Below are 17,099 nucleotides of genomic sequence, written 5' to 3' on the forward strand. Positions count from 1 at the left end.
TTGTCTTATTTCTTGTCCAAATGTCTCATTTCTAGTCAAAACTAATCTCTTTCCACTTAAAATAAGACTCATTACCTAAAAAATTAACTTGTTTTTAGATCATTTTCACTTAAATTCACAATAAATAGAAAAATCTGCCAGTGAAAGTAAGTTTTTTGTGCTTGTAATAAGGAAGAAAAACTTGCTCCACTATCAGATTTTTTCTACTTATTCCAAGTGAAAATATGCTTGAAAGAAGTAAAAAGTGTCTAAAAACAAGGTACTTTTAATATGATGTGTCTTATTTTAAGTATAATGAGATCTGTTTTGACTAGAAATTACATTTTGACTAGAAATACGACAAATATTCTTGCTAAGATACTTGAGTTTTTGCAGTGTAATGCTGCATTAGCATCAAAACAAAGAAGGCTAAATAAAAAACGATAAAACATACATAGTCTAAGGGGAAAAAAAGGAAAAGTTAGGGGGAGGGGCCCACTTTAGTATTCTTTAAGGGGGCCCAGAATTCCTAGCAACGGCCCTGCGCATATCAGACGAAAGTGGGGGCAGAAGAGGATTTTCTGCAACAAGTTTGAGGAGATGAAAAAACTGAAAATGGCAGAAGCTTGAGTCCCCAACGTAGCCTACATCTGAGGTGGCGAAAGTTATAACCAAAGCATAAACCTTCTATATCTCCCCTTTTCCCTTCTTCTTAATTCTCTGTATGTTGTGAGTGTGCATGTGTGCGTGTGAAGACTTTGTCCCCCGCTTATGGTCTACTGTTTTACATCGGCAGTGCACACACATGAAACGTCATCATCAAGAGATGACAGCATCTCTCCCTCCCCCATAGTGCGCGGTGTGGAGCCGCTCTCGGTCAGTGGTTAAGCCGAGGGGACAGGGCAGGGTGGTACTCCTCTATTTCTCTCATCACCTCCATCCTGCGCACACGCGTCCGCCGGTCTCTCCTGGCAACCCCGGGGACGCCCTGCGTGCATCACTGAACGGTTGCCACTTGGACATATTGCTATAGGAGCTATGGAGACAGAGACCTGGTGGTTCATGTTCAGACAGCTGCAGTCTTTTAGATGAAGTGAACTTGTTGTGGGTCAGTCTTAATGAAGCCATAGTCTCTGCGTGGACCAATTAACGCTCCAACGTTTCACACCTATAAAGGCTCTGACAGCTTTCCCATCTGGATCAGGCATCAGCCATGATAGGACGATGGAGCTCCCATTCCATGTCCGTGTTGATCTCTCTGGTCGTACTGTGGCAGACGCGGTAAGTTTGTGAGCCTATACAACCAGATAAAGTGCTCATCGGGCGCGCATCGCACACCGGCAGATCTCACGGCTCTCCGGCTGTTTGCCTGTGTCCACTAACAGGCTGTTAAACGATGTGTTTGTAGACCGCAGTAGCCTATAGGTCGATAATGTAGATGTAAAAAATATAATGTAGTAGTAATGTAATGTAGTAGAAAAATAATAAACGCTAGTCTTCATAGAGAAATGTTTGCATAATGATAACATTTAAATAAATATTAATCTGTCCATCAAACAGCGGTTTTAAAAAGAGTCACTTGAACTTTTTTTTTTATTTTTACTAGACTTATGAATTAAACTAAAGCCTTGTGCCATTTGTATATTTGCCTCCCCCATGTTGTTTGTTAACAGTTGACATTGACATTCTGTACACTCCTGATGTGTTTCTCACAGACCTGTCCATCCATGACCAAACACTTCTCCTCTCCTCTCAGTACATTTTTGAACTGTCATTTTCTGTTGCACTTTGTAGTTTGGCCTTGGTGTCTCACACTCTGTCTGTGTTTCCGCAGAGAGGAAACACAGGTTTCTCCAATTTTTCCCTGTTGAAAGGGTTTTCTATGGAGTTTTTCCTCAGTGGATGTGAGGGTCTAAGGACAGAGGATGCTGTTGTGATGCCATGTAAAGCCCTTTGAGACAAACTGTTTGTAAAAACGGGCTAAAAATGCCTTGCCTTGCCTTGCCTTGCCTTGCCTTTAGCAATGCTGGCTCTCAGAAAAACGGTTCTGGATTTTGATGTAGCTAGTACAATATTTAAACATAAGCCTGGTCATTTGCGTACTTAAATTACAATTCAATGCAAACTATTCTGGTATAGGGGCCATTTCATTTATCCCTGTAGTACAATAGACTTTGTTGCAGGTCACATGCTGGGAGTGACAAAGGTGTGCACAGTTTGGGTTGTCTGGATGAAGGCAAGTAGCCTTAACATTTCTTGAATGCAGTGAGTGTTTGTAGCCTGGAATGTCGCTGGCGCTGTGGCTCTACAGTACATTGCATCATTCATGGTAGCCTATGTTGTGACACATGACCTTTAAGAAATTGAAGCTCCTGTTCTGGATATTTTGCGTCTCCATATACAGTTTTTATCATGTTTTTGCAGAGCCATACCTGCTGCAACCCACGACTTTCTCATTGTTTCACTGCCCTGATATTATAATATCTGACTAATGATATATCTGCCTGGTGTCTCATTTAAGATTCATCTGTCGTAAAGCTGTTATGGTCATGCTGACAACTATTCCACTTGAAGTGCATGTTTTTGATTGATCTAGATTACATGAATTGCTGTCAGTGGGAACTGTAATTCCACCTGCTGCTGTTGTATTTTTTCTTTCTCTTACATCATTCATGTAGGTCAAAGGCAGATTCCAATTCAACACGTAACTTCAAAGACATCACAACCTTCACCAAGATCCTGGACAGTCTGCTGGATGGATATGACAACAGACTCAGACCTGGTCTTGGAGGTAGGACATGGGGGAGTGTACACACATCAGACACTTAGTTTTTGTCACTTGTCTTCCCTAACAAAAGTAAAACTACTAAAAGACTGGAGTTGACATTTTTCAAGATAAAACTTAACAAAGTTCTTATCACATCAGCATGTCTGGAAATACCCACACCTCTCAAACTTACCACCAGCAGCTTGTACACCAGATACTCTCAGACTGTTTTCAAAGGGCTGGCTAGTGAACTGTTCCTTTTTTTTTATATAGGCTATAATGTGACAACCCTGTCCAGGCAGCCCTTTCTGTATGAGCCTGGTGGTTGGAGTCTGGTTATCAGAGTGATTCACTTCACCTGGTATGGCTGCAGTGTAGCCTACATAGCAGCCAGCAGTCAACCTGTCTCTCACTCTCTCCTGACTACCTCATTTGGTTTTTATTTCAGTTTAGTTTAGTCTCCTTTTATGTTAAATGAACTTAATTTTAGTTACAACTCATGTCTGGTCTTCCCTACTTTGTTCGGCCTTGAGTTGGGTTGTGACAATATTGTATAGCTGTGCAGCACTTGTGGAACTCTTTTGTGTTACCACATGCAGGAAGTCACAAAGTTACACACAGTATAGAATATCAGGGCGATTTTCACATAAAACACTGCTGAATTGTTTTATTTATAGGAAAAAAATTAATTTGAGGCTCTGCTCACAAAAGGAACTGACTTGTTTTTTTGTTTTTTCTAAATACATGTAATTTACAGACCGGATAACAGAAGTGAAGACTGATATATATGTGACAAGTTTTGGTCCAGTGTCTGACACAGATATGGTGAGTCGCACACAAATCACCTCATGGTATGTTACCTTCTTGTGTGATGCTTTAATCCTATGCTCAAATAAATCCACACCTTTAAACATCTTTTGGTTTGTACTTGTAGGATTTTTACTTCTGGTGGGAAGAAGGAATTTGACACCAAAATGTGGGAGATTTTGAGTCTCAGGTGGTAGTCGGACACTGCCAAGATGGCAGTGTTAGAGGTGCTCACTCTGAGCTTCAAAACATCTCTTCAGAAACCTGTAGATGACTTCTACAGAATTTACAGTCTGCCGTCTGGACTATACGAAGACGAAAGCCATCAGTTGACCTGGATAGAAAACACTATCCCCTCATATTATTTCTTGAGAAATTTAGGGTCTGTACAAAAGGCAAAATCTGTAGTAACAAAGCAGTAAGAATATGACCGTTATTGCCAAAAAACAAAAACAAAAAAAAACAACTGAATATTTATCATGAAATGAATGACTTAAAGCAGAAGTAAGTGATATATTTGTGTTAATATAAGTCTTAAATAGTTCTATCTTCCGACAGCAATCACTTACATAGAGTGTTTGGTCTGAAACACGGGTCTGTCAGTCACTCTGCTCTGCTCTGAGCCGAGGAGAAAACTTTCCTTGTATCCTACAGTTTTTATCCAATGAGGAGAGAGAACGGCATGCAGGGCTGTGTGTGCAGCCAAGGGACGCCGTGAATGTGGTGACGTAGGGACGAGGACTGTTATGGTGCGTTCAAGGAAACTCGTATTTTTCCAACCGTGAAGTGGTACCAGTTCGATCTGGTACGACTTCACCGGTCGGAAGTTACGAGTGGCCGTTATAGTGACTTTCACAGGTAAAACAGGTCGGAAAAACACGAGTGGGTTGCCTGGAACGCTACAAAGTCGTAAGTTGTGACTTGAAGCTGTAATTTACGATTTCAAAAGCCTGCCTGGAACGCAGCATTAGCGAAAACGACCGGACCACTTACTTCTGCTTTAATTTGAACCTTTCCAAACCAAACACCAAGCCTTCAAGCCTGTAACACGATTCTTAAAAAAAAAATGCTGGACACGTGCACATGTAGCTTACAAACATTCAGCTCTTGTAAACCATTTCCATGTTTTCCTTATTCTGTGTTATAAACTGTTTTCTTGTCTGTATACAACATCTATTGCATGTCTGCCCGTCCTGGGTGAGGGATCTTCCTCTGTCTCTCACCCTGAGCTTTCTCCTGGTTTTTCTTGGGAGTTTTTCCTCAGTGGATGTGAGGGTCTAAAGGCAGAGGATGTTGTCATGATGCTATGTACTGTAAAGCCCTTTGAGACAAACTGTTCTTTCAAAATGGGCTATACTAATAAAATTGCTTTGCCTGCCATCCAGCAGACAATATCCGTCAGACAGAGACCTGTCAGAACTGCTTGTCCTGTTGCTATGGGAAATCCACCCACTCCAACAGGAGAGTGATGACATGTCAGGGGACAGCCTGTGCTATTAAAGATGTGATCTGATAATACATCACCCAGCTCTGATGTGCAGTTGTCTGGTCTACAACATGTTAAATGCATTAATTACAGTACATGGGGGGTTCTGGACTGGAACAACTATAGTCCATATGATCTATATGATGCTCTCCTCCTCCTCCTCCTCCTCCTCTCCACCTGGCTCTACTCAAATATTTAAGTGGCATGGAGTAACAGAGAGATGGAAGTGGCCATGATGGAGACATTACCTTCTAAAGAAAGACGACACAGTGATGGTCTTATCTTTAATTCATAACATGTCTCCATCAAACTTGCAGCAGATAGTTTCACTCCCCCACTGTATCTTTTCTGTGCCGCTGATAGCTGAGCCCTGAGCCCTGAACTCTCCCATTAGGAACGAACACACACACACACACACACACACACACACACACACACACACACACACACACACACACCCTGCTGTTATACTTCCTCTGAGTCTGATCTGTTCTCACTGTGTGACGAGAAACACAGCAAGACGCCTTCGTAAAACACTAATACAGCTGCTTCAGACTAGTGAAGACAAACTCATATTTTTCGTTGCCGAAGCAAAATCAACTGCTCTGTAAATCTAAGTTAAGGACAAAAACTTTTGTCAGTAGCTGTATGTTGAAGAACCATCTGGGCAGTGTTGACAGATATAGCTAGCATGTGTGTTTTAGCACCAGAGATGGGATCAAGTCACACATGTGCACCGTGCCGTATCTTTGGGGGAGAGCGGTGGGTGGCGCAACAGGGAAAAACAAAAAAATCAAAACATAAACATGATTTGGCTGTACTATTGTTGTCAGTTAAAATGGCATTTCAAATTAAAGCAGAAGTAAGTGATATTTTTGTGTTAATATAAGTCTTAAATATCTTCCGAAAGCAATCACTTACATAGAGTGTTTGGTCTGAAACACGGGTCTCTCAGTCACTCTGCTCTGCTCTGAGCCGAGGAGAAAACTTTCCTTGTATCCTACAAGTTTTATCCAATGAGGAGAGAGAACGGCATGAAGGGCTGTGTGTGCAGCCAAGGGATGTGCCTGAATGTGGTGACGTAGGGACGAGGACCAATAGATCCATGACGAGGGCGGGGGCTGCTAACTCCATCGGCTGACAAGACGTCATGGTGCGTTCAAGGCAACTCGTAACTCGTGTTTTTCCGACCTGTGAAGTGGTACCAGTTCGATCTGGTACGAGTTCACGGGTCGGAAGTTATACGAGTGGCCGTTATAGTGACTTTCACAGGTAAAACAGGTCGGAAAAACACGAGTGGGTTGTCTGGAACGCTACAAAGTCTTAAGTCGTGGCTTGAAGCTGTAATTTACGGTTTCAAAAGCCTGCCTGGAATGCTTACTTCTGCTTTAACACGATTCCTTAGTCTCTAGTGACATATTGGGTGATTTTATGATTACTTACAGTAACATACATTTCTTAAATAGAGCACTTAATTTCGTCATTTTCTAACCAATATTTCAAAGCCTATTACTCTTTTTTTCTGTCAGTTTTTAAACTGCATGAGAATATCTCTCTCTCTCTCTCTCTCTCTCTCTCTCTCTCTCTCTCTCTGTCTCTCTCTCTCTCTCTCTCTCTGTCTCTCTCTCTCTCTCTCAGGAGTATACTGTGGACGTTTTCTTCCGTCAGAGTTGGAAGGATGAGCGACTTAAGTTCCACGGACCAATGAATATCCTGCCTCTCAACAATCTGATGGCCAGTAAGATCTGGACCCCAGACACTTTCTTCCACAATGGCAAGAAATCAGTGGCCCACAACATGACTATGCCAAACAAGCTACTGAGGATCATGGAGGATGGAACGCTGCTATATACCATGAGGTATCTGATTTGTACCATGTTTCTATGTAGTTATCCAATCAGCCGTGTGTTAACAGTAGCTCCTGCAGATCCAGGTGAGGAACTCCTGTTAATGATGAAACATGTTATCTGAGTGACTTTCAGCTTCGTGGTGTCAAATTTGTTCTCTCACATGCTTTGATTTACGTAAAGGTAGGGTCTGGAGTTTTGTTCGTTGCAGTTTGTAAACAAAACATTGAAACTCTGCCCCTCCTCTTGGGCTCAACTGTGTAGCCTCCACCAAAATACAGGCAGGGGGAGGGGGCACAGCCACCACCACACATGACTAGAAGCCCATAGGTGATGATTAAGATGGATTTCATTTGCATAAGTCTAGTGTTTATTTTTGGACACAAAACTCCAGACCCAACCTTTAACTATTCATAAAAATTCCGATATCCTAAATATTCATGCACAACAGTCTCTAGAACAGGGGCGGGCGTTCTAGAGTGGGAGGTGGGCTGCACAACGGGACTGCAAATGGTTTTAAGGAAGGCTCTGGGAATGGAAGAGAAAGTTACTACATAGTGCATCCGTACATTAGTTATCAGTAGGAAATCGACCAACGCATTCATCATTAAATTTCTGAACTGTATAGACAAACTTCTAACGTATTCACCTTGTATATAACTTTTTCATATCTTGTATACCATTTTTGAGATAACGCCTTTCTAAGCACATGAGGATTTCTGATAAATTTCACACTTTTCAGTGAGTGTGTATTGCGTCAGTCAAATTCTCTCCACAGCCACAAAATACACACCCGTGATTTTGGCCACAACTTGTCTTCTGGCTAAAAATCTGGTCAAAAACGCAAAGAGACTTACAGAATAATTTTGAATATTTTTTTAAATGCAGCCTGGGTGCTCTCTCTCCCCAGTACATTTTTTTTTAACAGCAGAGTAGAAGGAGCTCAACTTTGTAATTCACTGGAAAGGGCATTATACTTTTTTTTTTAAATAACCAAAAAATAGTCACATCAAATGTCACATAGAAGTCCTCTACTTAGGCCTACTTGGTGTGGCTCATTTCTACACTTTTATTTTTTTTAATTTTAAAGGGGAACTATGCAAGTCCGGTGGCTTTTCCGTTGTTTTGGTTACGCTCCTCTCGCCCATGTGCATTTGTTTACAGCGAAGCCAGCAAAAAATCAATAAATGGAGCGATGGATAACGTTGCATAAGATATACGATGTTATGACGTGTGTGTTTGTGTAGTCTTAACCGTCATAAACAAAAGATTAGGGGTTACGGAGCATGTTTTTGTCGCGGTGTGCAGAGACGAGAGCTGGGACACTGGGGCGGCGACCGAGTAACTACACTGATGTTGCAAGGTTGGTTTTCAGCCATGAGACGCCAGGTGAAGGCAGAGAGCCTCCGTTCTCACTTGTAAAAAGTCACAAGTCATGTAGTTAACGATCACAATTACGCCAGAGATTTTTAATGAAGGAAAAAATGTAGCATAGCCACGAGAGAAATCCTGCTTAGTTACTCTTAAGGCAAGGCAATTTTATTTGTATAGCCTGTTTTTAAAAACAGTTTCTCTCAAAGGGCTTTACATGCAGCAGTGTGTTCATGAAATTAAGTTTTTTTTTATGTGAAAAGAGCTAACACTGTTTGTGTGTGTGTATTTCCAGGCTAACAGTTCAAGCCGAGTGCCCCATGCATCTAGAGGACTTCCCAATGGACTCTCACTCATGTCCTCTGAAGTTTGGTAGCTGTAAGTATGATCATCTCATTATCTAGACTGTCCAACAACACTAGTGTGAACCACCACTATAAACTCATGTTTTCTGTTTCCAATAGACTGGACAGTAACAATAATGTCCCTAGCAGGAATTTAAATATTAAATATTTAGTTGCCATGCAGACATCTGAAAATTTCATTTCACATGTTTTTTCATTGTACAATAAAAAAAAACAACTAAAATACAACAAGCAGGAGTCCTACTCTGCAGAGTGATGCCTGCTCTCCTGTAGTTGCATGTATAGTGCATAGTTACATGTACGTCATTGGCACTCAAGCGTTGGATTTTGATTGACGTACTTAGACGTCAATGGCACTCAATGAGTTAAATAATTTGTTTATAGTGATCAAGAAATCCTTTACAGTGATCATTTGGGGCATTTTATGAATGAAAACATGTGCAAAAACAATTTCAAAACTACGCGTAGGCCTATTTATTTTATTTGTTTCATAATGTCTGAAAAAGCTCTGGATGCTGAGTGTTAAATGTGATGACTGTTTGCCTGTAACACTGTGTTAATGATGACTTTCTCCTGTCCCTATAACAGATGCTTACACCAAGACTGAGGTCACCTACATATGGACTCGTAATGCCTCCCAGTCTGTGGATGTTGCTGCTGATGGATCCAGACTCAACCAGTATGACTTGGTGGGCCAGAGTGTGGGGAAGGAGACCATCAAGTCCAGTACTGGTGAGCATTGGGAATAAATGTTGAGACAAGAGAAAGAGAACTGACATCCACAGGGCCGTTGTATAGGGGAGAAAGGTGATGATAATTCTAGGGGCCCAGCGCCCAGTAGTAGGGCCCCAAAAAACCCCAGTAGTCTAATCTTTGTATGACTGAATTATTCTGCTTTCAGCATTCAGCAGCTTTCAGCATTCACCCGTATTTCCTTCAGGAAATGCATTCTCTACTTCTGCATAAGACCCTGACTAATACTCATAGTAATGCTGCATTAGCATCAAAACAAAGTAGGGTAATTTTTTTTGCGTACGAACTGATGAAGCCCCTTGGATAAGAGGTGAAACGTCTTCCCAGACAAATACAAGTCTAGTTGCCTACAATTCAATTTGCCCAGAAAAGAACGATGACCTGGATAGACATAGACAAAGTATAGGCTAAATAAAAAATGATAATGTAGTCTAAGAAAAAAAAAAAAGTGGAAAAGTCAGGGTGTTAGGGGGCCCACTTTAGTCTTCTTTCAGGGGGCCCAGAATTCCTAGCAACGGCCCTGGACATCCATGATATCAATATAACAGCAGCCAGACCCCCTACAAGTGCTGGAAAAAAGACTGTTTCCAGCAACATAATTATACTAAACAGGAAGCAGCCTGTTATATATCACAGACCTTTAACACTTTAACAACATCCACTATACCTCAGATCATCGCTCATGGGCCTTCTGGTGACGCTTACATTGAAGAGAGAGCTTATGTCAATCAGAGCTACAAATTTCATCAACTCTTTCAGTGGTGGGGGAAACCGGAGTACCCGGAGGAAACCCACGCAGACACAGGGAGAACATGGACTTGGGCGGCCGGGGATTCGAACCCAGGACCTTCTGCGTGTTATTCACGGCGTAGATGAGCCAACATATGAGGCGTCTCCTACTGCAGAATAAACGACACGAGCCGCTCCGGTTCTCCTCCACTTTCTGCTCCATTTCGCCACATTTCCTCCCTCTTTTCTAACTTTCACTTTGTAATTCTTCCCTTTAGCTTTAGCTGCAGCTCAATATAACTACAGTAGGCTATCCTGACAGCCAGCCCATTAGTCTCTGTCCAATCACATTCATTCTCCCACAATAGGCGGCCTATTAAAAATCCAGGCTGTCACACTGATCTCCCCTTCTACACCGCTGCACACAAAGCTGCCGCTATCAAAGCTTGCATCCGCCACCCCAGCCTCCACCTTCTACAGGCAATTGAGGTGTGAAGAGGATTTCAAACAATACAGTAAAAGTGCTCCAGGAAAAGATCTCCAACCCTACCTTTTTTTAAAAAATTTTATTTATAGTGCAATGCAGGTGATAAACAATACAAGTGTAAAAGTGTGTAAGACAGGGGTGAAAAACAGACATAAATAGCAACACAGGACAAGACAATACGCAGTGATAACTATTATAACCAATCAAATGAAATAACAAAAAAAACAAAAAAAAAAACAATAAATGAAAAATAAAAAATAAAATAAAATAAAATAACACAATTGAAATAACAAAGACAATGTTTTTGTTTAGGATACGCGTTGTGTGTGTAAGTGTGTGTGTGTGTGTGTGTGCATGCGTGTGTGTGATGAGCATAAGTATGTTGGACTTCTGAGGTAGATATGGCAAAAAAAGGGGGGTGGGGAGACAGCAGAACAATAGTAAATAAATAATTAAATAGGTAATAAATAATAATAGAGAAAAAAAAAAAAAAGAATACAAGAAGAGGGCTCCAACCCAACCCTACCTTTAACTCTAAACTATTTTCCTCTGGCGTCAACACAGCACACAACATGGTCTCTCCTTTTTTCATTTGCTTTATTTGCAAATATTATAAGAATCTAAAATATAAATCCTGTCCAGTTTAAAGAATACACACCAATTTTCTCCCATAATTAATGTCTAGACAGTCACTAATTTCTATGATGGCGGTTTCAGCTAAATTCCACAGACTATATCTAATCAAAGATAGGAATTTAAAATGCTTGTCAAGATTAACGTTGATGGTAGGTGATATCTTAGTGATCATTAATGAAGTAAATTTTGTGCTGTTAAACTGTTTCATGATGCAGCGTTTGTGTGAATTTAGAACACAGCATGGTGGCAAGTGTGAGTCTGCAGCGGTGCATCTGGATGGGATTCAGACAGACATTTGTCCACCTCAGCAAACATTTGAAGCAGCAGCAGCAGCAGTTTGGAGGTGTGGGTCACCTCCGGCACATCACTCACACAACAGTCGGCTTATATTCTGCCCTGCTGCTGTCACATACAAAAACCACTGACCTCTGGTTTTATGGATTTGGTGCAGCTCACTGTCTGAGGTCAGGCTTAATTGGCTTAAATTTACGCCGGAATATCCCTTTAAGGGCATGGATGGATAGGGTTGGAGGGGGACATGGGCCGCTGCGCCATATGCCACATGTGGTGTAGCATATGGTTTGGATGTGTTATATTGTTAGATCTGCAAGTACTTTAAAAAGGTGAATTTAATTGAAAAACCCTCATGTGGGTTACACCACCACCTCTAGTAACTCAGTTTCATGGTCTATGGTCTGTGTACTGTAACTGGGACAAACAAGAGGATAGCATTAAACTACTTATAATACTATCTTTAGATAGTAGCCTAAGTGTGGGGGAAATAGGGTAAGGAAGCTGTATTGCATTTAAAGTAAGTCAGGTGGGGTTTCTTTTTTTTTTTTGCAATTGTACATGTGGGGTTGTGTGAAGTCACTCACCATGTCTTTCTACCCTCAGGTGAGTACACAGTGATGACGGCTCACTTCCATCTGAAGAGGAAGATAGGCTACTTCGTGATCCAGACCTATCTGCCCTGTATCATGACAGTCATCCTCTCCCAGGTCTCCTTCTGGCTCAACCGAGAATCTGTGCCAGCCAGAACTGTTTTTGGTGAGTCTTTTCATTTGACCTCTATTCCCAGAGAATAGATTTGTTCTTCATGTGACTGTGTTGTGTTTTTCCTGTGGGTCATTAGACAAGATATGATGAATAAAATAAAATAAAATTAGAATAGTGTTGTAAAGTGCTGCCTGGTAATAATAAGTTAAAGGGACAACGAGGAGTTTTGGAAAAGCGAAGCGTTTTCACACTACATTTATGAGCCTCCGCGCGCACCGTAGAATTCTTCGACCGGCGCAAGACAGACTCATGTTTTCATTCATCAAGAATTAAAGTCAGAGGTTCAAAGAGGTTCAGTTACCGTCGTAGTTCTGACCATAAACAGCGATTCGGCGGCGTTATTCTCATAACTTGCTGCGAAAGGAAACGCTGGTCGGCTCGACCAGCATTTCCGCCACCACTAATAATAACAAAATAACGATAGAGACAAAACTATATATTTATCAAAAATGGGCCCATTAACAAGTGTGGGTAGCGGAGATTCATCCACATTAACGTGAGACTTTTTTATAACCAAATAGAAACTCCTCGTTGTCCCTTTAAATAAATTATTCTCAAATAAACAAAATACATAGAAATAAGATTTCCAATAAATAAAATATTCTCAATTTAACAAAAAATATATTAAAAATGAATTTCTCTCAGCTTGTGCAGATTAACAAACCTTTTCCACGTGTAAAGTGCAGCACTAACAAGCCAGTGATGTACTGGCCATATGGCAATGTGGGCAAATGACACAACGGCTGCGTGACGATGCGGTCGCACAGTGCTGTGAACACAGGGGCAACATGCAGTCATGCGCCCTCACAACCCTGCTCTTGGCACATCTGCAGTTGACCCACAGGTGCTGAAGCTCATACCCAACAGAGAGAGAGAGGAACAACCGCCGCTGCCCTTGTTTCTCGCTAGCGGTAGCCATGACTAAACCGGCTGCACGTGTAGCTGCAGACAGACAATAAACACACACAACTTCCATTTCAGGAACTCACCCACGCACAGCCCTGTACCGAACTGAATGTTCTGTATCAAAACAGTTCAGTATCGTTACACCCCTACTCTCTGTGCTGTGTGCGTGTCATCTGCGTGTTCTTCATTGTCTTCTTTGTTTTACTGGTGGCCTACAAACCAAAAAGCTGCATGCCACCACCTACTGCACTGTCTGTGATCAAATACATAGTAAATAATTATATAGCTAACATTAGCATAGTAGTCTACTTGCCAGCCCATAGGGCCCCATTGTGAACCCGGAAATGTTGAGTACCCCAAAGTTTTATGTTAGAAATATATAGTATGGGTCCCCAGTATTCAGAAACTGCCGGATGCTAACTTATTGGGCAATTAGCATAACAGACATAATTTGCATAAATTAGCATTTCTGACATTTTCAAAATTCAAATTGGCTGTCTAAACCGGAAGTGACCAGATTTTAACCGCCAGTGGGCCGATTTTGATGGATTTCAAAATCTGGTCACTTCCGGTTTAGACAGCCATTTTGAATTTTGAAAATGTCAGAAATGGATTCAGCATCATCAATAACCCCTAAAACCACTCCAATATTGCCCAGATCAGCCAAGTCAATTTTGTTGAAATATTGCCCATATAGGCAATTATGCCAATTTATGCTAATTATGTCAATTATGCTAATTGCCCAATATATATATAAGTTAGCATCCGGCAGTTTCTGAATACTGGGGACCCATACTATCTATTTCTAACATAAAACTTTGGGGTACTCAACATTTCCGGGTACTCGTTGTTGACAAGTATAGACTATAATGATTTTCTTCTTCTGTCATTCACCTATCATCTGATTGACGGATGAGTGACAGGACACAGTCACTTCAGGGGGGCAATTAGATTTTAGATGGGGCCAATGCTCCAGATCTGCCCATCTTTCTAAATATAGCTATCCTTCATCTTTCCTTACTGTCTGTCCCTCTCTATTCCTCTAGGTGTGACTACAGTACTCACTATGACCACCCTGAGTATCAGTGCCCGTAATTCACTGCCTAAGGTGGCCTATGCTACAGCCATGGACTGGTTCATTGCTGTCTGTTATGCCTTTGTTTTCTCTGCACTCATTGAATTTGCTACAGTCAACTACTTCACCAAAAGAGGATGGGCCTGGGATGGAAAGAGTGTTGTCACTGACAAGGTAATGCTGTCACACCCCTGTGTGTGTTCAAGTGTTCCTCTTGACCTCTGCTGCAGCTGTTTCATGTTATTAGTTAAAGCGGAAGTAAGCGATATTTTTGTGTTAATATAAGTCTTTAATAGTTATATCTTCCGACAGCAATCACTTACATAGAGTGTTTGGACCGAAACACGGGTCTGTCAGTCACTCTGCTCTGCTCTGAGCCGAGGAGAAAACTTTTCTTGTATCCTACAATTTTTATCCAATGAGGAGAGAGAACGGCATGAAGGGCTGTGTGTGCAGCCAAGGGATGCGCCTGAATGTGGTGACGTAGGGACGAGGACCAATAGATCCATGACGAGGGCGGGGGCTGCTAACTCCATCGGCTGACAAGAAGTTATGGTGCATTCAGGGCAACTCGTAACTCGTGTTTTTCCGTCCTGTGAAGTCGTACCAGTTCGATCTGGTGCGAGTTCACGGGTCGGAAAAACACGAGTGGCCGTTATAGTGACTTTCACAGGCAACAGGTCGGAAAAACACGAGCGGGTTGCCTGGAACGCTACAAAGTCGTAAGTTGTGACTTGAAGCTGTAACTTACGGTTTCAAAAGCCTGCCTGGAACGCAGCATTAGCCAAAACGACCGGATCGCTTACTTCTGCTTTAATGTACTGTAATGTATTGTTAATTAATTTAATTGATGTAAAAATTGTTTAACAAACTTCCTTCGATCCCGGATGAACCACCACTTATGTTACAAACCCCAAAGACTGTGGGATGAAGGGAGTAACATAAAATCAAATCACCGGATAAGAGTAGTGATGGAACACAGGAGTTAACTGTTTACTTTGAAGTCTGTGCCTTACCTTGATCACCTTGATTACCCAATGTGTTTCACCTGTGTCTCGTTCCCTCATGTATTAAACCTCAGTGTCAAATTTATTCTAGTCACAATAGGACATAGCTGTGGCACCTATAATTAAAGCAGAAGTAAGCGATCCGGTCGTTTTGGCTAATGCTGCGTTCCAGGCAGGCTTTTGAAACCGTAAGTTACAGCTTCAAGTCACGACTTAGGACTTTGTAGCGTTACAGGCAACCCGCAACTCGCATTTCTCCGACCTGTTGCCTGTGAAAGTCACTATAACGGCCACTCGTAACTTCCGACCCGCGAACTCGCACCAGATCGAACTGGTACGACTTCACAGGTCGGAAAAACACGAGTTATGGGTTGCCTTGAACGCACCATAACTTCTTGTCAGCCAATGGAGTTAACAGCCCCCGCCCTCATCATGGATCTATTGGTCCTCGTCCCTACGTCACCACATTCACGAGCATCCCTTGGCTGCACACACAGCCCTTCATGCCGTTCTCTCTCCTCATTGGATAAAACTTGTAGGATACAAGAAAAGTTTTCTCCTCGGCTCAGAGCAGAGCAGAGTGACTGACAGACCCGTGTTTCGGTCCAAACACTCTATGTAAGTGATTGCCGTCGGAAGATATAACTATTAAAGACTTATATTAACACAAAAATATTGGTTACTTCTGCTTTAATTTTGATCACTGATCACTCTGTCCAACCCTCTCACTAATCATGAGACATTTTCCTTGCAGAAAAAAGAAGCATCCCTCATGAAGAGGAACAACACCTATGCTGTAGCTGTGGCTAACTATGCTCCAAATATAACAAAGGACTCCACACTGCCCACCATCTCAAAAAGTGCTCTGATGAGCGACCCCAACAAGATCACTGCAGACTTTGAGACAAAGCCTGAGCAGAACAGGAAGACCTTCAACAGCGTCAGCAAGATTGACCGTATTTCCCGCATCATGTTTCCTGTGCTGTTTGGGAGCTTTAACCTGGTCTACTGGGCCACCTACCTGAACAGAGAACCGGTCATCAAAGATCTGGATGACCGGTGAGCTGAAGGAACTCCCCCCACATTAGGACTTGGAACATCTCTCAGCTGTTTTTTTTTCCAATTTTGTGTTGCCTTGAGAATTTTCTTCTTTCTTTCCTGAATACAGTGTTGGATCAGGTGAACAAACTGGGTCAGAACAAACCTGAGGAATGTTTGACTAGCTCAGTTTTACATGTAATTGCACAACACACAGACAAAAACCAAACATCAATTTTGATTGTTCTCTTTGCATCCAAAAAAACCCCCCTCCTAATTAAATGATCGTAACATCATCTGGTAATATAAAAAAAAAACTGACACACTCTGAATGGAAGGGAAACACATTTTTAAAAACAAAAAATAAATGAATTTTAAAGCCGAAATGTTCAATATCTCTACACTAATGACAATAAATAAGACGATTATATGTAATATGACAGTGTGAAACCTACACTGAATTTTTACCTCCTCCCTCAGCTGTACGGAGCTTTTCAGCTCATTCAGCTAATTTGTTTTATATCCATCAGCTACAGATTTAATCATTTAACTGCTTCAGATCCAGTCGTTTGGCACAGGAGCTGGTGGAGAGTTAAATGAGACATGTAATGGGAAATTTTCTGTTACACATTCATCACGACAAGATAAAAATATTGTGATGTCAGTTTTGGGTGGGACAGTGGTGCAGTGGTTATTACCCTTGCCTCTCAGCAAGAAGGTCCTGTGCTCCTTTCTGGGTAGAAACTCCACCATTTATTGGCGACTCTACATTGCCTGTAGCGGGTCA

At 41.7% G+C, this 17,099-nt stretch overlaps 1 protein-coding gene across 1 annotated transcript; it reads left to right on the forward strand.

Moving 5' to 3' along the window:
* Positions 1-919: 919 nt before the first annotated feature.
* Positions 920-16,546, forward strand: gabra2a (gamma-aminobutyric acid type A receptor subunit alpha2a). The gene is made up of 9 exons (XM_085766502.1): positions 920-1,260; positions 2,658-2,770; positions 3,504-3,571; positions 6,678-6,898; positions 8,553-8,635; positions 9,211-9,354; positions 12,125-12,277; positions 14,239-14,441; positions 16,029-16,546. Exons 1-9 carry the CDS (start codon positions 1,193-1,195, stop codon positions 16,335-16,337), a joined length of 1,362 nt encoding a protein of 453 aa, XP_085622628.1. The 5' UTR covers positions 920-1,192; the 3' UTR covers positions 16,338-16,546.
* The last annotated feature ends 553 nt before the right edge of the window (positions 16,547-17,099 follow it).

The sequence above is a fragment of the Trachurus japonicus genome, chromosome 22 (genome assembly GCF_045865225.1).
Source record: "Trachurus japonicus isolate A0001 chromosome 22, Traja_1.0".
NCBI lineage: Eukaryota > Metazoa > Chordata > Actinopteri > Carangiformes > Carangidae > Trachurus > Trachurus japonicus.